At 31.7% G+C, this 21,464-nt stretch overlaps 1 protein-coding gene across 4 annotated transcripts; it reads right to left on the bottom strand.

Moving 5' to 3' along the window:
• Positions 1–5,708: 5,708 nt before the first annotated feature.
• Positions 5,709–20,318, bottom strand: LOC126840850 (sodium-independent sulfate anion transporter-like). 4 transcript variants are annotated; one of them, XM_050576827.1, is made up of 13 exons: positions 20,198–20,318; positions 19,580–19,727; positions 12,608–12,850; positions 11,721–11,916; positions 11,431–11,651; positions 11,164–11,326; positions 10,608–10,772; positions 10,293–10,454; positions 9,373–9,513; positions 8,627–8,772; positions 6,810–6,989; positions 6,546–6,705; positions 5,709–6,220 (listed from the first exon to the last, which is right to left on the bottom strand). In XM_050576827.1, exons 3-13 carry the CDS (start codon positions 12,794–12,796, stop codon positions 6,126–6,128), a joined length of 1,818 nt encoding a protein of 605 aa, XP_050432784.1. In that variant the 5' UTR covers positions 12,797–12,850; positions 19,580–19,727; positions 20,198–20,318; the 3' UTR covers positions 5,709–6,125. The 4 variants fall into 4 exon arrangements, with proteins under 4 accessions (XP_050432784.1, XP_050432783.1, XP_050432782.1 ...); XM_050576826.1 differs by lacking the exons at positions 19,580–19,727; positions 20,198–20,318 and adding an exon at positions 18,921–19,255; XM_050576825.1 differs by lacking the exons at positions 19,580–19,727; positions 20,198–20,318 and adding an exon at positions 18,933–19,252.
• Between the last annotated feature and the right edge of the window lie 1,146 nt (positions 20,319–21,464).

The following is a 21,464-nucleotide window of genomic DNA, read 5'->3' on the forward strand; positions in this document are numbered from 1 at the left end:
ATATCAAACTATGTTGTTTGGGGAATTAGTTATGAAGTAGGCATATAATTAGTTATTACGCATGATAGTACAGTACGGTCGCTTGGCAAATAACCAGGGTTTTTTTTTTAGTAATAATCGAGTAAAAAAAACAAAAAATTAAATTATAATGATTATAATAATAATGTTTGTATGGTTTGATATTAATAATAGCCGAAAGGTGATTAAATAATATGTTTTGTTTACTATTTGTAATAGTATTATATTGTGCACTGTGCGATTGGAGTAGGTACTTTAGATTTTTCAAAATAATTCAATTTTTTTTGTTTTGCATTTTCTTGAAGTATATTTATTTTATTTAAGAAATTTTCTAATGCGTTTAACCTAACCTAACCTGACCTAACCTTACATAACCTAACCTAACTGTAAGGTTTGCTATTGACACCACAATAGATGATTAAATAATATGTTTTATTTTCCATTTGAATAGTGTTATATTGTGCACTATGGAATTCAAGGTACTCAGATTTTCAAAATAATTCAATTTTTTTGCTTTGCATTTTCTTGAAGTATATTTATTTGAAAATGTATTTATTTTATTTAGGAAATTTTCTAATGCGTTTAACCTAACCTAACCTAATCTAACCTAACATAACCAAACCTAACCTAAACTCAGTGTTAAACTTTAAACTTGGGTTTTCTCAAAACTTGTTTTTGTAAGACAATAAACAAGCGCTTTTTCTGCATAAAGTACTTACATAAATTTTCGGAGGCCGCCATTGTATTTAATTTGATAAGAAAAAGCATCGATTAAGCACAGTGGTTTATTTTAAAAGTTATAATGTTAAAGTGGACTGTTCAACGTTCGAGCATTTATAATTTGGTCCAGACTTTTCTATATTGGAAATGTATGTAATACTTAAACTTGCAATATAGTGTAAAAACTTGGTATTTCATTTTTCAAACAATGTAAATCATTATACAACAGTTTAAATGTGGCCAAAATGATAACCAAAACGTTTGAGAAACGCACAAAGTGCCAGGTTTTTTTTTTATAAAATTAAAATTCTAGTTTTTATACACATCAAAAATCGTATGGAGATGTATTTTTTTTTAAGCAAGATCTTTTTTGGATGTATTAAGATTTTATGTGCTGTATATATTATTGAAATTCTATTTTTTTAAACAAAATACTTGATGGGCAAATAAAACTCGTTTACGCGTAGGACGGTCATAATATTTTTAACTATTTTATTATATCTTAAATGAAGTGTTATTATGACAACTTGTTTTTTTTTTTATTTATTTCTAACCGGATCTCTTTCCCATAATTGTTTTTTAATCGACAAACTGGGGTTTAATGATTTTCGAATTTGGAAAATTAAAACAAATAAAAATATTGCAATTTAAAAATATCCATCCAATTTTTTACAGTTTTTCTTTGAGGAAATTTATATATGTTTTTGTAAAATATTATAAAAAATAACCAAATATTTACCTTGTTATTTTGAAAAAAAAAATGTTTAAATTAAATAAAAACAAAACAGCAAATTTGTGTTGATTTGAGTTCAATATTTTATGGACAATATTTTTCTTATACAGGATGATCAATTTGTTATTACTTTCTGGCAAGGTTGATCACCCTGTATAATCTGTACTAGAAATTTTTTTTTTTTTAAATTACTTACAAAGCAAAATACTAAAACCGAATTATTTGTTAAATTCTCGTCGATTTCGATTCGTTCAGATGTACTTAAACTTTCTTTTGACATTTCTTTTTTTTTTTTGAATTTGTCTATTCATAACACACATCTGTATAAGATTAATAATCGATAAAAAAACTCACCATTTTTTTTTTCAACCGACATTGTAGTCTTTTAGACGGCTTTAAATGTATGATTAAAAATTATATTTTTTCTGACTAGAGTGATAGTTTGAAAGGTACTATTAGAGTTTTAGAACGTCCGAGTCTACAATTTTAAGACATTAAACTTTTATAAACTTATAGATAATATATATATTTTTTTTATTTACATACATAAAAGCAAAACAAAATGTAAAACATTAATGGTATTGCGATTACCACAGATGACCTTAAAAAAAAATAAAATAAAAAATGTTAATTATTGAAAACATTTTGTATGATATATTTTCTTCGATTTTGGAAAAAAAAAATTATATTCGAGATTAATATTTTGCCTCTGTTTATTTATATATAAATGTATATTATATTATCCGACCTTAAAAAAAGAGTAAATAAAAAAAATTGAGTTTTACAAAACAAGTAGTGAAGAGAGTTTTGTTCGAAAATCTATTTCGAATTTGTAAATATCATTGTGTATTATTCACTTGAACTTGTACATAATATTATATCAAACTCAAACATTCAAAAACTGCTTCGCAGGGACATTTTTCAAATCGATTAAGATGGTTGTATGCGGTTTGCATTTAAGGAGTTGTGTACAAGCAATATTTAAGAAAGAAAAAAAAAGGTTTTACTAAATTTCGACTATGTCAATTATATTACCGGTTAATTTGTAAATAAGCTTCGAGGTATTGTATTTAGTTTAATTAACTGAATTTCTAAGTATTATTATTATAAGTAATATTTTACTCATTTTTTCCAGTAAACGCCATTTTAGTTTATTTAAGACCAAAAAACGTTAGCATTGGAAATTGCTCATTTTTGCTGTGTATACCTTTTTATGCTAAAAGTATTATCATTCAAAAATAGATTGCACACACAAAAGCTAATCACACTAATGAAACGAATGAAAATGATAAATTAATAAATGTATAATAATATATTTATACCTATATTACAATTGAGAAAAGCTCAAATCAATGTTTCATGGCAAGGTAATATTATTTTTTTTATTCATTGACTACTTATTAAGGATTTAGAAATAATTTTGTTTCCCCTTTACATCCACACATTGAACTAATTATTTTTCCAACTTGAATATTTAAATTAACTTATTTAAATTATTGCCGTCACAAAAAAAAAACAAATAAACACAATTATTACTCTATTTAATTACTGCTGTGTGTGTTTATACATACTAAACATGACTCTATGGTTATAATATGCGGTTAACGAGATCTATAAAAATGCAAATGAAATAGCAATTAAATAGTAATATTTTTTAACAACCTATTACAAAAATACTGTGTCCCGTAGATTATAGGTAGTGTCGATCACGATAAATTTTACAGCTTTTTAACAACTTTAGTTAGATAAAGTATGTTTTTACTGGCGATAATCGAATTTATACCACGTGCAATGCAATAGTGAAGTGTACAGAAAGACTGTAACCAGTGTGACCACACAAAAGGGACAAAAAAGGCCTCGTTGTTAAGCGGTTGGTATTCAATCGGCCGATTTTACCAACATTTGTTAATTAAATTTAACAATTAGTAAATATTTTTTAGCCTTAGCACGTTAAGTTAATAACGACCGTTAAGTTAATTAGCCGAAATAAGCTTGTTAACAAATTAATTGGCATGCTAAAGTGCCATTGATCAAATTATACATCACTAATTGCAATTTAAATATAAAACTATTATATTATCACTTATCAGTTTTCAAATTTCGTGATAACCAATGAGAACGTTTAAAACAAGGTAACCGCTTTGGTAACCCAACTAACATTTTATTAATTTAAAACTAGAATTTAATTAAAATAATGGTATGATGAAACTTACTTAATTTAACCAGATGTTAAATTTAAATTAATTGTTAACTAACATTTTGTTAAGAGTGTATTAATAATAGTTGGTGAAACCGGCTGAATATATGATAAATTAAGTTGTTACACCTTATCTTAAAATATTATTGTTATTTTTTTCAAGTTACTGTTATCATTGATAACAGGGTACTAGTGAAGGTATCAGGTTTTTGCAATATCATATTTATTTATAATTATCAATAAAAGCTAATTTATCTATCTGTTGTGAATATTGTAATTTATAAAAAACACATTTAGTTAAAAAATTATTAATGCTTGAGTGGGCTATTGTATATTTACAGATTTAGTTTTTACCAACTGTAAACACACTGACTTGGGCATTGAGTTGTTATTCGATAATCACTTGGATTAGTTTTGGATAATCACTTGTAAAATTATTCAAGTTTGATAACGCTCTGAAAAATACTATAAAGGTAAAAATGTATTAATTTTATAATATTGTAAAATAACTTAAACGAAAAAATGTTTTCCAAAATGGTTAACTATAGAATTTCGATTATTTTTAAGAAAAAACCAGTTGGTTGTTCTCAATGGATCATCATGTATTACAACTATTAAAGCTAGTTGTACTTTTCCTATATTAAACTTAACGGCTAAAAATAAGTTTTAATTTATAATAATACTACTACGAATGTAAGGAAACGAGTTAGGTCTATTTTAAACAGTAATATTATATTATGAGAAATAAAATGTAACGTGCTAATACATATCAGTCAATATATATATATATATATTTTAAAGTTTAGCACCTTTGAAAATAATGAACTCAACTAAATCAAATACATTATGCTTTTTACCTGATAATTCAATACCTGAGAAAATCAGAAAAGTCATACTTAGCCTTAACTAACCTAACCTTACGTTAGATTTATCTTTTGATTATGACAAGTAGTGAGGTCTGTTGGCTCAAAAACTTCCATAGATTTTATGTAAATCTGACAAGTCTAAACACAGTGGTACAAGCTGTACATTTGAAATGCAGCTAGCAGAGCGTGTGGTATTCATTTAATTTGTTAAATATTGACTATTGTTAAACATTTTAGCTTAACCAGTACTGTAGAAGCTCTACAGATAATGTAAATATGCTGAAAATTCAATAAAACCGTCGTCTTGTTTTATGATAGTCAAGTGCGGATATAAATTTATCACCTGCAAAATGTTTGACTTGAGATGTTAATATGATGTAATTTGACTATGTCTGTCCTCGTGTAATATTCGAAACACTCGAACCCCTTTGAATCTATTGTTGTTGTGTACAAAACAAACATTATTTTAAGAGTTTAAATGGTCACAACTTTCTCCGCAATATCCGAGCAAGGAATATGTTATATAGATAAAAACAATTATTACTGCAAATTTCTAATAAATTATGAACAGTAGCAGATTTCAGGAAAATGGTACCGTTAATAACTATTTCGGTTGAATTGTCGTTTTAACTGTGTAAACATACTTGTTTTTTAATAAAATTATACACCAAAATTATAATATAAAATATAACAATAATAATAGCGAAAAGACAATATTGTCCATTGACTAATTTTTTTATTGTCTTTTACATTATGATTGTCTTCTAGATAAATATTCAATGGGGTTTTTCCTGGTCTTGAAAGGCAAATTAGAATAGCTGAACTATTTCAACTTGATAGTATAAATTTATGCCATGAGATTTGTTTTGCGTTGAGTTACACACTCTCCACCATTTTTTTTTTAAGAAGTATGAAATATTTACTATAAGATAACGGTGTATGATTGTTAGAACTACTTCATTGGAGTGATAATGGTTTATTCGATTGTTTTATTATGCAAATAGCAAGTAAAAAAAAAGAGAGAAAGAATTAAACAATTGTATTAAAAATCCGTCACTTTTAAATGCATAGTAATAATGGAAAACCCAAAGGAATTAATGAAATATACGTTTAGAATATTATTATTATAATACACGGACACGACAAATGTTACATAAATACATTAAAAAAAAAACAACAACAAAAAAATATATATATATATATAACTAACGAATGTATACATACAACAATATACATATTATATTATTATATAAAAAAAAAAATGTTAAATTTAAAACCTTAGATATAACTAAAACAATACTGATGGGTCGCGTTCGCTATCCTCCGAGATAAAAAATAAATTAATAAATAAAAATAATTTATAAGTTTAATACAAAAAGTAGTATCACTTATAATAATAATAGGTAACAATAATTAAAAAAACGATTTTGTACACCGTACACACAATATACGTTATGCAACCAAACGTTGACGATTTACAAAATTAAAATATTCTCTAAATAAAGTTAACGATCTCATATGTAAGTGAAATTAAAAAAAAACTACTTACATTAGACGACTTAAATACCTAAGGACGTTTCCGGAGGAAGTATCACGCTTTTTGTTCGCATATATTTTTCACGTTCAGCTCGTTCAGTCTGATCGTCGTCGAATGATCCGAATCGTTGAGATTAGTCGGGATCGAACCTGAAAACATATGGAATGTAATAAAAATGAAAAACTTGAACCCTAAGCGATAATATCAACTCATTTTTGGACTAGGGCAAAAAAATATAATTTACACTTCAAGCAGATTATCAATTGTAACTTTATCACACGAAGTACCACTGATAATACCTTATCAGTACCCATAGTTTGATAAGGTTTGTTTTCATTCAAAGTGGTCACACTGTCGCCCGTCATTTTGGTTACCTCGTCACCGAGTATAGGACGTTATGTGTATATTTTGACGTTACAGTTGTATTTTTAGTTTTAGCTATCAATTTTCACTTTCAAGAGATGGTACACTTACCCGTGTTGGTTTTGGTCACCGTTGTGTCTTGAGCGGTTATCATGCAAACGATTTTCGTGCCCAGAGTGGATTCCAGCACTTGCGCCACCGCCGGTTTGGCGTTGACCAGTTCCAGGAGACATTGCTGAGATTTCAGTTCGTTGATCAAAGATTTCATTCCCTTCGAAACGGACAAACAAGCACCACACACGATTAGTAAGTAGAGAGATACAACGAGGATTTGTTTTCACCGAGGCTGTGGTAAGAAACTATATAACTACTTACTTGCGCCGCGGTGTAGTCGGTCTTGTCAAAGTATACACAATCCACGAGGACGATTTTGGGCCTTTCGCCATAGTTGACCGACGACAGCTCGGCTATTATTGTCTGTCGCATGTAGTCCACGGCCGGAAACAAAAGTCCGCTGCTGGGTCTGATGATCCAACGACCGTGTCCCGACGAATTCTAAACCGGCCAAACACGGAATAATAGAATTAAATTGGTAAAAATTAGGTAAAAAATTGAATAGGTAATAGTTCGGTATAATATAGCAATAGAGATTTTATCACAGATTAAATAAAACCAGATAGTACCGCAGTATAAAAAAATCGAAAAATGTAAACAAACTTTAATAATCTCGGGTCAGTGTGACCAAAAAATGGAGGGAAAATAATCCTTTTGTATTACAGTGTGGCCAAAGAAAGTTTATCAAACATCTGTAATATTATCAGTTTTGTTGTGTAATGTTACCATCAGGCATGATTTATCAACACACACACTCACACATATATATATATATATATTATCAACTCGACTTATAATTAATGTTATAAGCAAAATTTCATGTGATAAGGTTCTAAAGATGGCGGTAAATGGTAACTTAAATTATCTCTATTGGTATATATTTGTGTTTATCAACTACTTGTTATCTGTAGTTCTTATCAGTTTACATTATTATTGTAAATAGTGTGTACAATATTTTCAGCACTATAATTTGGCCCTACTGAATTAGGTTTAAACCAATTAAAAATCGTTATTTGAAAATATATTGATTTACTATGGAGTGCAGTGTGCACTATCAGGTTTTATTTAATCTGTGCTTTTATTATGTTCGGTGCACAGCTGAGAAGGTATTGATTTAAATTGTATGTATGGACACAAGATACATTTAAAACGGCTATTTACTTCTTCATAATATGCTGCAAGTCTACATAGTTCAGAAATTGTATCTAAAAAATACTTTCATGGGCAAAAAATTAAAAATATTACCTCCTTCCCTTTCAAAATCGAGAAAACGCCCAAAAAATGTACATATTTTTCAATTTAAAATTACGGTGTATAACCAAACCCTTTCCCCCAGTAGGGGTAGATACCTTTATTTTTTTTATTTTTTAATAGTAGTTTTAGGACTTAAAGTATGTTAATTGAACTGGTGATAGATCTAGAGCGGGGCTATAACTTAAACAATTTATTGTGAGAAAATAATAATGTAATACAAGTATTAAAATGATCACCCTGTATATCTGACGACAAAAAAAAATTAAATAGCAACAGGCGACAATATTAAATTGTAAAAGATGTATTTTAGATGTTTTTTCGGTTTTCCATTAATAAACGATTATATGTTGACTCTAATTTTCGAGCAAATTGTATAGGTATGTCTTATAGCCTCATTCTAGATCTGACTTGAAACTACACCCAGAAAAAAAAGTGAAATAAAGAAAAAGTTCCAGGATGACACAAAAAAAAAACACACCGTTATACCTTGTCAGCTTCGCATCATAATAATCACAAAACTTTATTATTATTTTTTTTTTTTGGTAAAACAAAACGTAATAAAAAACTCATTTCCTTTTTCATATTACTTATTCAATTCAGTTATGTAATCCTAACCACTTTGTGCATGTCATAACATACACAAAGGCCATTGTTTTCAATAATAACAATTATAATATGAATATTATGAATTATAGTAAAATGCAAAGAAAACTTCACTTCAACCGCACTTTAATGTTGCGTAATAAAATTCGCTTTTCATTCGTTACTTAACAATCAGACTAGTGTAGTCATAGGTACATGCGTTTATACAGTAATATACTTACGGTTTGTTTTTCAATGGAAATGGACGGTCTTGCGTTGCGATAGAGCAAGCTCAAAAGATCAAAACAAATTCCAATCAGCAGTCCCATTTCCACGTCGAAGACAAGGCAAGCGACAAACGCGGTAGCAAATGAGAATAAGTCACGTCCTGTTGACGAGGGCACAATTTATATTATGAGTTTTAATATACATTTCATTTCATTTTTTTTTTAATAACAACCGTTTACCACACTACACGATTGCTCTTGTAATTATTTACATAATTAGTGACATATTAACACGTTTTTTTTTTTGTAGTAATGGCTGTCTATTAAAAAGTTGTCGAACCGTTGTAAAGACTACCAGAAATATACATAAGTAAGTTCCTTGTGTCGACGAGAGTATTATATCCGAATGGAAAGAAGTTTTACCGCGTTCAAGGTAAACGAGCAATTGGAAGTGTACAAATAATAAAAATACATTTGTCATAATTACAATATAAAATAGGTATATAAGTTGGATGTGTTCCAGACAAACGAGGAAACGATAAAAATCATTTAGCCATTAACGCAATACGATTATTTACTTTTCTAATCATCATACCTATTAAAAATATAATGTTTTTCCGGTTAAGACTATTAGTGTTTAATTTAAGACATCCGACACGATACTGTTGTTAGTTAAAGTCGTATGAGCTATCTACATTAAATGTTTTTATTATGTATATTGTATATTGTATATAATATATATATATATATATTATACTCACTGTTTGTGTGCCACATAGACTTCATCATATCGATTCTGAACATGGACGAAATGGCGCAAATGAGAACAGCCGACAAACTGGACTTAGGTATGTAATAGAGAGCCGGCGTCAAGTAAGTCAACGAGAACATGGCCAAAACACCTAGAAATTAATACCGAGTAAAGTTAAATCTGAAGACAATTTAACTGGAAGTTTACTTAAGTATAGCCACTAAAGTACAAAGTCAAGGGATTTCAGGTAATATTGACTAATATCACAGATTAAATAAAACCGGATAGTGCACTCGGTAGTAAAAAAATAGATTTTCAAAAAAAAATTTTTGATTGGTTTAAACCTAATGCAGTAGGGCCAAATTATAGTACCGAAAATATTCAACACACTATTTACAATAATAACGTTAACTGATAAGAATTACTGTTAAGTGATAACAAGTAGTTGATAAACAATGGTCGATGGCATAGAAACTTTGCAGCCACATATACAGTATGGCCAGTGTTTATATTGTGTTGTCAATATTTCATTGTGATAAAAATAATATTAATACTCCTTATAGTAATATACCTTGTATACTAATTAAACCTTATGGCTCATTATCACAATGAAATATTGGTAGCATAATGTAAACATTGACCACACTACATAATATGGCCGCCAAGCTTCGTTTGTGAGAATACGTCTAAATGCATTGTCGGCTATCTAGTAATATATAAATATCTATGGTCGACGGTGATAACATTACAGATGTTTGATAAAATTTCTTTGGCCACACTGTATAATGGGAGAATTATTTTTTCCCCATATTTTGGTCACACTGATCTGCGATTATTAAAGTTTGTGTACATTTTTCGATCCATCTTTTTAGAGTGCACTATCTGGTTTTATATTTTAATAATCTGTGCTGATATTAAAACGGTACTCACTGGTAAATATCGAACTGAACGGCGTCCGGACACCGGTGGTGTTATTTAGAGCCGACCTGGACATACTTCCGGCCACAGGCATGGCACCGGCAAACGAGCCGAATATATTGCAGAATCCCAACGCTATCATTTCTTGAGATGCGTTGACGATGTTGCCTCCGCCTGAAATCGCACGGAAACACTGCCGTTAGTAGATTTTAGAGGACCGGATTTTTGAACCGCAGGGTGTAGGGGGTGTAGGAAGTGGTTGGGGGTGGGGTGGAGGTATGTAAAAGCCAAAAGGCTTTCGGTAAACGCCGAACAAACCGCACTCACTGAAAGCTTTGGCGACCGAAATCGTGCTCAAGATGGATACCAGAGGAACGACAATGACGCCGGGCCAGAGCTTTGTCAGAGCTTCGACGAACGTGAACTTTTCGTCTTCGTCTTCGTAGTCCAGAAACGGAAACCGGAAACGCGGTATACCGTTGACGATGGTACCTGAAACGAATGAGCTCTGTATTTAGTTATTCGACATGCGATTCAAAACCAAAGGTGTCGAATGTCACAGAATAAACAGAAAGGAATCTTAGAGTTTATCAGACATAATTGAGATTTAGTCAGTGATGCCAGAACTTAGATAATATTTCCCGTTTTTTTCTGCGATTCGAGGCTACACTGTTCATTTATTAAATGTCGCACACCGATAACAAATATGTCGTCGCCGTTTTCTCCGCCATTTTGTCGAGTGAACAGTTTAGCCGGAATGAACGAAAAAACGAGAATTTCCCTACACCTACCCATAAAGAGCCAATGTGAAAATTGTACAGTTTCTATTCGGTTTATTCTGTTCGGTAATATTTTTATTATCTACCATTATATTTGGTCTTACCGGTCAACGCCAATGGCGAACGGCCGTCTTCGATCAAGAAGTAAGCTATCGTGGCCGACACGAGCACCACCATCACGTTGCTGCCGGTGGTCAGGGTGAACAGAATTCCGGAGTATACTTTGGCTTTGACTCCTTTGGAATCGACTTTGACCGATTTCAGGAACTGCAAACAAAATCGAAAAAATTCAATACACATAATATAGTTGGAAAGACTCGGGATTTGATGGGCGACGTAGTAAATTCTCAAAACTAATCCATTTCAATCACCTTCAAACAAACGAGTACGACGATACATATGACACCCATCGCCGTGTCGGCCAGTTTGATTTCTTCGATTTTCTCCAACAGTTTTATCCACATATCAATGCAGTTTTTCGCTCCGTAAGACACACCGAACAGGCCTTTGAGCTGAGACGAAGCCATTATGATGGCCGCCGCCGACGTGAATCCACCGGTGACCGGAAGCGATACGAACTCGACGACAAATCCTGTAGAAATTAAATAATAACAATTTCTGAAAGTCTGAAAAGGTAGAAAGCCGTTTATTTTCGCTGTACCCAAATGAAAGAGTCCGCACATGAGTTCGACCAAACCGGACACGAAGCACAAGATGACCGCGGTCGTGGGCAAGGCTGGATTGACGTAATTGAACGTGAGCAGAGCGACAATCGAAGTGGGTCCGATGGTGATTTGCCGGACCGATCCGAATATTATGTACATGACTCCGCCAAAACAAGCGGAATACAATCCAAACTGATAAAAAAAACCAATTTTCACTATCTATAATGCGATTCCAACGGGACAAATCCACCAGGATCAACCGCAGACTACATGAAAGCATATAGCTCAGTCGGCCGAAAACAGCTGCTGCATGAATTGGCATAAATTATTGTTCAAATTTAAATGATAACTGAATGTAGATAATAATTTCTTTTCTGTGATAATCTGTGATAATCTTATGAAATTTCACACTTGAATCTGCGGTCACACTGATTTCATTTCTTTCGCTACAGTTGCAGCCACGCGATGCAAATCATACGGCTTATCAGTTATAATGATATCACACAGAATTTACCTATTGATCATTATAGTTTGATCAAGATTATGTTGTGCCGGTTTTAAGAACCTATGAAAATATGTATATTTATTTTTATTCAAAGTGGTTACACTTTGTTACTGTCAGGATTTTTTTGTATTTCTCGAATCAGGGACAAAGGAGCCGAATCTTAGGATTCCAGATGGACAATGTCCGTCATTCGCATTGGTTACGACCGATTTGCTTAGGTATAATTAACTCAATCTACAAAGAACTGCTACTCCAAGATGGTCGCTGGAGACGCTTGTATCGCCTTATTTTTCTTTTTAAATTATATTATTACACTTTCTTATAAACTCGGGGGCGGGGGAATGTGCTCGGGGTTCAAATTGTCAACGTTGCACTCACCTGAGGGTCTAGGCCGGCCAAAGACGCGTAAGCTATGGCTTGGGGCATTAACGTCAGTGCCACTGTGATGCCGGCCGTGGCGTCGCATACCAAGTCCGAAGTTTTGTAATTCGGCATCCAAGTCAGTATGGGCAAGTATGTGGCTAACCACCCGCCGGTGGTGTTGCCGCAAGTCTTTTTGTGCGCCATGTTATCGCCGTAGTCCTGCTAGCACAGCGGTAATTATGAATTCATGTATGATATCTGCAAACGAAACATGTGATAATTGAAAACCGAAAAAATATATCCATTACAGTGGAGCCGAGTGGTAGTGGAGGTAGGTAGCATATAGGGGTAGGTCACAGGTCTACAGGAATAATTATTATTACTGAGGTGCTCAGATGCCAAACCGATTTACTCCACTTTTTTTCAAATTGCGAATAACAGCGTGGTTGGATTAAAAAAGTGTATAATTTTCAGTGGCCAAGATAAATAACTCCGTAGTTGAGTTTTTCACCACTAGAGTGCGCTAAGAAAATTGGCAATTGTACTTACACACATTGTTCAATCAAATAACTTTAACGGCGTGTCCTGAAAAATGTGTAATTTTCCCCTTTTTTTGGGGGGGAATTTTAATAAATTATAATAATTTTTGAACCCAGAAAAGAACACACAAAAAAAAAAGGCAATACAGAAAAATTTTCACCTCTTCTGGAAGAAAGCATTTTTATGCTTTGTCAATGCACTTTTAAGATTTGAGTGATGTAAATAATAAAAACATATTAAAAAATAAAAATACCTTCTCAGCTACACGTCGGAGCTAACCACACGAACACATAATGAAACCAATAGAGTAAAACTACTGAATAGAAATGAATATACAATAATATACAATATACCGAACGACTTGTGCATAAGTAATGTAAAGTAATACAACTTAATTATAAAAAAAATCACCACACACACAAATCTTCGAGAAATAATTAAAAACCATACGTGTTTTTGAATAAATGTGTTTCCAACAACATTAATATATTATTATATTTTGTGACGAACGTCTTACGAATTAAGCCAGTTGTACACAAGAACTGTGTACATACACTTTGAGAAGTCACACATTCTTGTAAAACTCGAGTGTGTGTGTTAAAAGCATGCAAATTATTAAGCTATTACATATTATACTATTCTATTATAGACCGTTCAAATGAGCCCATGTTGTTTACCGGGCAATTATATTAGGTGTTCCAAATTCAAGAATTAGTCAAACGCATATTTCAGTTATTATTTTAAAACTATATACATTGTGTGTCACAACTGCCAATTATTAAACCGAACAGATTAAAATAATTAAACCTTCTTCCTAAAAATAACTACTGTGTATACATTATTTTATAATCTTAATTGTATTCGATTGGGGAAAAAAGTACTACAGTTAACTTATTATGAGGGCACTGTGTACAGTAGTACTTAAACGAGCGGGTTCTTTAACCCCTTCTGTCCTCTTGTCTACTTTAAGAGACATGCCTTGTTTGCAGAATTGCAATGTCTTGCAGAAAATATTCTTATGGATACCTCTTATTGTCTACTGAGTTTTAAAAATTTCAATTTTAGATTGTTCTAAAAGGCGCAAATATGTGCAACCTAATTTGAAAATAATCGGTTTCAAGTGTCTCAAACGAACAGAAATATTATGTTTAGGACTGAAAGAGATATATATTCATGAATATCCCATACTGAAGTTTGTCGTCGACACAGGGGCGGATTTAGGAACGATAAAGGGGGAGGGGATAAGCAATAGTGATAAAGTCAAGGTTTAAATGGTAAAAAATAAAAACAATATTTTAATACAATATTTGAGGGAAAAAATACAATTTGAATGCATACAATTTACAGTTGTCGAGTAAGGGAGGGGCTTAAGCTAGCTTTAGAGCTCTCCCCTTGTATCCCCCACTGGTTTGCCACTGTACACTTACATGTTATGGATTATCATAAAAGTAATATTACAAAGTGGATTACATTTTTTTAGTTTTAAATTTAATTTGTGACTATTCTGATCTAATATTTGGCCACCACATTTGGCACAGAAAAATTTGACTTTAAACAGAAATCTAAAATTTACCACGCTTAAGCTGCATAAAATATCTTCGTTAACGTTAACCTATTTATTTTTGTTTCAATATCAGCTATATCCAATACTATAGAATATAATTATTAACTAGGTGGTATCGCAGACTTAAAATTTCAACTTACATATTTTTTAATAATTATTTTAATTGCGTACAATATCCAATTAAAATAATCGGACAGCGTTGTGCATCTTAAAAAATATCATAATATTGTATTCTGATTCGATTTACCCGCATGTTAGAAAAACTAAGATGTTTTCTCGACAAGTGGACACTCGTGAGAGGAATTCAGTGTTCATACCGATTGGGTTGAATTCTTGACTTCAATATTTATAATATTATATACAACACGATGTATAGCGGTAAAATGACAAATTATAACAAGAAAATAAAAACTTATCCAAACATAGTGTACACTTTGGAGGGTTTCACTTTTAGCGGTTAATCCTCCCAATTTCTTATAATATATTATGTTAAACGCAAGCCGAAACTATACACACTTTGGTTAGAACAGAAATTTAGCAGCCAGAATTTATGTACATTTTTTTTCAACAAAACAATACTAATATATCGCACACGTGTTTCAATAGTGACACCGCCTAGTCAAAAAGTAAACAAAATTTTCAAAAAAAAAAATTTGATTTTTATTATAACTTGCCCGGCAATTATTGCCACGGTGATGGCTCAAAAGACACATGTGAGAATTGTAATCAACCTAAGATTTAAAAAAAAACACAAATCCTCAGATAAAATAGATATTATAACGAAACGAACTTGACCGCCTCCCCCTTGTTTTTTTTTTTTTTTTTTACAAATAAATTAAAACAATCAATGATTGACAAAACATTTTACACTGTACATATTATCCAATTTGTCAGCTGATTTTCAACTATAAATACTCGAGATACAAAGTATAAATGCATACAATACTATTGCGCATAATATAAACACTTTGGGTAAGATAACAAAATACCTAAATATTTTCTTTAATTACATCAGCAGCTAGAGACTTTATTAGCACTTAACACCTAATAGCTAAAAAAATCGTTTGATGATAATAGATTAGCAGGTATTTATTATAACCGAACGTTGAACTCATTTTTTGAACTATTGGCTTACAAGATTATCAGTTTTATCTGTTTACTATTTTTCAATCGTCAATCGAGCAAAAATCAATCTATACAGTTTTTACAACACAAAATGCAAGTGGCAAAGGTAAACCGCCAAAGCAGATAGGTACAAAGGTACATATCCGTTTTTGTTATTCAATTTGTAACAAAGGTTTAAGGCTAAATCTGTAAGACATCTAAGAACATATTATGAAGTCAGGTTTGGCCATTGACTGGGAAAAAGTACTATTGCAACTGAAAAAAAATGTTGTTACCTCGCCCAGATATGATTAATTTGTCTAGAAATATTAAACAAAGTGGTACACAATTTAATTAGCATTTTTTTTTTTTTTTAGATAATAATTTCCAACTCATTCCGATCGGTAAGTATACACACTTGTCACTGTTGGTTGATAGCAATGCAAACAACACAAATGTAAGATTATAATTTGCAAGGTTAATATTACTATAAAAAAAAAAAAAAAACAAAGGCCGTGGAGTTTGTACTCTGGATTATTTTACATCTTTACCACCACGGCCGCGCTTACAAGATATGACTTTTAATTTCAAATCCAAAACGCACTTTTGTCTTTTTACTATTTCGATTATTAATTAACGTCCACTTAAAAAATTACCAATACAATAATAATAAAACAATACATTTTTTTTTTCGTTTTCCATAATAGAACAATTACAGAAGCATTTTTATAATATTAGACTATGTGTCAAGGTAAAAAGTACAAATAACTAGAGAAGAAAAAAAAAACAAATGTTCCATTGTCAAAATAGATTTATTTTTTCTTAATGATAATCTAATTGTTTTTCTTTTGTTTTTTTTTAGCTATACTATGTATACCAAGTCCTAGGTTATGGCTGCAATGCAATTTGTTGTTATTGTCGTGAACTTTGTACTTTCGATACGAATTACAATAATAATAATATAATCAATGGTTTTTTTTTTTTTGAATGGCGACCGTGAATGGAGTTTTCTATTTTATGGAAAAACAATAATATGTAATCCAAGGTCGAGACACGTACCGTCGAAAATTGCTCATCATCAAACATCAGCAGCTATTGGCAGCCAAAAATTATGGTATTAATGTTTGTCTTATTATTTTTTTTTTTTTTCAAAGAACTTTAGTATTATATAATAGAAGGCTTTGGGTTACGCAATACGGAACACTCAACAGTACATCTAAAAGATTTTTTAAAAAGCAAGTGGTGCAGAGACATATTTGTTTAAAAAACAAATTTATAAGATCAGTGGGCCGCCATTCTGTTTTCAAGCCAACCGAGCTAATGTTCACACACTGAATTTTATTTATCAAACAAATAACAATAATCGAGTCCACTCCGGTCTGAGTCTTGAGTGCCTACTACTACTACTACTTAAAGACCACTATAAGTCATCACTACCGCTTAATAATAATATGTCGAAGATTATACAGCACATTTTTCAAACTCCTTGACACACACGCCGATACAAACACAACAATGCAAACACGAATACGGTTTTTTGCATATTATTCTAAATTAAACGAGTTTATCTTAATAAAAACAATATCTCCGAGTTCTAAATCAGTCAGTCAGTCTTGAGACGGTGTCAACGACCTTGCTCGGGTGTGCTCGATAATAACATACAGCTATACTCCCTATGTATGATTTTTGTAAATCATCATTCTGCTCTTGACTGAATAAAACAAGAGTCAAAATAGTCAAAATAGGTAGAAGTATAGGTGCAAGAAAAAAGATTTTGTTTTTTTTTCCTATATGTAAATAATGCAATGTCGCTTTCAAGGATGATCATCATCGCACAGCACAACAGGTGCACATATACACTTTGTTATTAATTACCACCGTGTGATGATTTAAATTTTTTCACGTTTATCATCTGCACCGAGTCGTACTGAGTTATTATGACTGTATATATATACGCTATGACTTATGTATAACATAAATTCTGCACATAGTGCAATAATAATTCTGCACTGTGAAATGATTAAAGTCAATTACACTCGGTGAGTGAGTAACCGAGTTCAACTGGTTAACAATATGCCTATTAAGTAATATTTTAAGGTATATAATATTGTTGTATGTGTGCTAGCTATAGCATCAATATAGCGGTCATACTTTTGACTGTCTTCTTTTGAAATAAACGAGTCGACCGGTCAAACGCGATACAAAATGCAAACATTTAGATCCAATAAATGTACAATGGATTGGTACAATAAGGTTAGAGGTGGGGTAGAAATTTGGAAATAATTACACAAAAATATAATGTCTGGCTAGTTAAATAATAATTGATAATTTTTTTTTGATAAACGTTTTCGTTAATTGTTTCTTACATAATCGATGACGTCCCAATTTTTTTGATTTATAATAATAATTACCCTTTGCGTACGTTGACTTTAATGTTTAAAAAAAAAATGTTGTAATCGGGTTTTGATTATCAAACAAATGTATTACGCTTGATATGCATAAACGATAGTGGCCACCTATTATTAAACAATATTTTTATTATCATATTAAACTTGTATATTATGAAAATTACTTGTAAAGATTTCGCAACGAGAACCTAATTGCATGGGTTTTATAGGACTCCTATCGTCGGTGTTTCGGAATTATTAAGTAGGTCCTCTTAAACAACTTCTCAACTGGGCAAAAAAATGGTAGGTTTTTTTTGTTGATATTTTCAATGAGTTGAAATGGAAAAATTCTAATTTCGAATAGGAGAGTTTGTTTTGTTTACATGCATTGCATACATTTGGTTGGGCCATCTGCTTCTATTGAGGATTTTTTTCTATCATAAAATTTGTATTTAATTGAAATTTACAACGATGAAAGTACATAACACACACGATTGCTACTTATTGAGATAACAACTGTATTTTTTTAAAACTGCCATGTGCTCACCTTGTGTAAGCTCAAAGCTGTACAACTTAGCTTGTGACTAGACCCAAAAATAGGGGGGGGGGGGTAAAAGTAATTATCATTTTTTTTTTCAACAACAATAGCTGTTTTCGCTAACAGTTTTTTTTATCCGTATTGGTCAAGAAACACGTCCAAGGAAACAGTGGAATGAATTCTTCTTATACGTACATGTGTACTTACAGGAAACGTGGCCTTTTTGTTTGTGTTGAAAATAATGTTTGTTTTCTTTTTGCTTTTGGTTTCCAAACAGTAGGCACGAGATTGAGCAGAGTTTTCAAAGTATAATAAAATATCAATCACAAAACGTTTAACGGTGTTTTTTTTGTTTGTTTTAACCGGTTGTTAAAAAAAAAAGGCGATAACGATAAAAAAAACAGTTAAAAAAAAAACCACTTCCGACCGGTCGGCATCAGCAGCCCTGTGCAGCTGTGGACTAGACGGGACTGTTGTGTGAAATGTGATGGAAAAATTGGCCGGCTCGCCGAACTAGCTTAGACAATATTGATGTGATAATAATTTGCCGGGAGTGGGAACACACGCAGTCTAGTGTCTAGTGTGTCTTCTTATAAACCTTGAGATTAAGGCACCACGATTGTCAATGAGTATAGTAGTATGTATAGTATAGTTTAATAGTATTGGCCAGACGGTTAAGTGATAGGGTAATAAGTAAAATTAAATCGGTCACTAGGAATTTTAAGTAAAATTCATATGTATTATGATGTCCTTGTTGCAGCAGTTGTATGTGGGAGTGTTATTAAAATATCCTATCTTCTTCTAATCCTACTATTACTCGCTTGTGTTGTTGTAATATGAAAATTTCACGGTACCTTTAGTGTTGATTCTGCGACGATTGTGTCTTCTTTTCTAGAGTAGATTTGATTAAACACTATGAATCAATTGTATTCTTTTTGTACCTTCCTGTGCCGTGCTAAGCTACTGGCGTTAAGCGCCTATCTATTGATACACGTGTTCAGGCTGGAAGACAAACGATAAGTTATAAGCACTAATTACGTTACCCTTAATTTTCTCTGATACTATATGATGACGAATGTGTACAACTCGCTTGCTGAAATAGCCGAGACAGTATAACTATTGTCCACAAGGTAAATCAGGTGCGATGCCAGCAGTTAAGCTCAACAACAGTTATCAAGGCACCGCACTTTGCAAAGAAAGCGGCCAAGACTTCCGGTTGGTCTTCTATCTGAATCGGACTTGATATTACTAGATAAACCAGTGACGATTCCAGCAGTTAAGCTCAACAGTTATCAAGGCACCGCACTTTGCAAAGAAAGCGGCCAAGACTTCCGGTTGGTCTTCTATCTGTACGTCGAACGTGGTAACTTATCCAAGTTAAATAGAAAACTTCTTAGCTGAACACAAACTTCACGAGTATCAGATATTGTTAAAGAAATAATAAAAAAATAGATGTAGAAATAACTAATAACCTTTTATTTTAGATAAAAAATATATTACACACACACGCTGGTATTAAGCAAAGAAATACATGATGTTTATGAAAAAGTATGAAAGAAACGATTAAAAAGAGTTTAGAGAGATGATACACTATGAGAAGAGTGAAAGGAGAAAACTGAACAACTGATGGTGTTATCCTGTTGCATGTGTCTTTTATATGTTGTGGCAGGAAAGGATACCTTTCGTTGGTTGGAATTATAAAAGCTGTGATTGGTCGTGGACAATACATTTGGAATAATTAAGTGGCATTATAAAAGCTGTGATTGGTTGTGGATGCTAATGAATGGTTATAATTGGAGATTTTCAAGAGGGAATATCAGTGTGTGTGTGTGTGTTTAACGTTTATATTGAAATAATAATAATATAATTTTTAAATACTAAAGTTAAAATTAAATTTGTGATAGTACACTTGAAAAGATAAGTTTAAGTATTTCAAAGCGAGTGGAAGATGCTTTCATCAAGGCCTTTCGAAAACGTCCCTTACAATTATTACAATCATTATTATCATCGGTCAAACCGTGTATAGTATAGGTACTGTTATTATCATTATCATATAGTTGCATACCGGATCTGTTTTTTTGTTTGTTTAAATACCCGGTTATCCTCCAACAACTTCCTCGTTTCGAGCAAAACGAATACAAGTTGTTTCATTCGGTGTTTTCTATTTATTTTACATTTATTGGAGTTGCTTCTCTTTTACAATATGAGTATAAATGTGAAAAAAACAAAATACATATACAGAGTAAAAGGGTTCGGTCCTAAGTATTACACTTGAACAGCTCAAAAAAAACGGCTATCGACCAGCAACCAATTCAATATTCTTTTTTTACTATTATTTAAAATGTTTAGTCGAGAACAAAAAGCTACACTTACCCGTTAGGCAGGTACTTGTTGCATATTATTATAATATGATAACGTTGTCGGTTTGCACAGTTAATTTGTTCGGTGTGTGTGTGTGATTTTTATATTGTACACTTAAAGTCTGTGTGATTTATGTTAACAAGTCTGACACCATGTGGCGTTACACATAATATATATGTATACAGTTGTAAGTCGAACAAGAACACAATGATAGCAATGATTTTTGTCATACAACACAATAGTGTTATGTGACGGTGTTTTTTTATGTATACAAAAACATAATTATTATATTATTATATATTTGAAATTCACGGTTAGTGGTCGCCATCCGGTAGGCATATTTCACGGTCACAGATTTTTGCTTTTCGGTACAATTTT

The sequence above is a fragment of the Adelges cooleyi genome, unplaced genomic scaffold, assembly GCF_023614345.1.
Source record: "Adelges cooleyi isolate 19-005CV unplaced genomic scaffold, UGA_ACOO_1.1 ACOO_flye_CR_arks_rails_tigmint_CR_PRNA_376, whole genome shotgun sequence".
NCBI classification, from domain to species: domain Eukaryota; kingdom Metazoa; phylum Arthropoda; class Insecta; order Hemiptera; family Adelgidae; genus Adelges; species Adelges cooleyi.

What these genes read in the sequence shown, in the direction of transcription:
- LOC126840850 (XM_050576827.1), bottom strand. Translation starts at nt 12,796, where the DNA reads ATGGCGCACAAAAAGACTTGCGGCAACACCACCGGCGGGTGGTTAGCC. An exon ending in TGGCCGGCCTAGACCCTCAG is followed by an intron (nt 11,917 to 12,607) that starts GTGAGTGCAACG and finishes TTTTTTTATCAG; the next exon opens with TTTGGATTGTATTCCGCTTG. An exon ending in GTGCGGACTCTTTCATTTGG is followed by an intron (nt 11,652 to 11,720) that starts GTACAGCGAAAA and finishes TAATTTCTACAG; the next exon opens with GATTTGTCGTCGAGTTCGTA.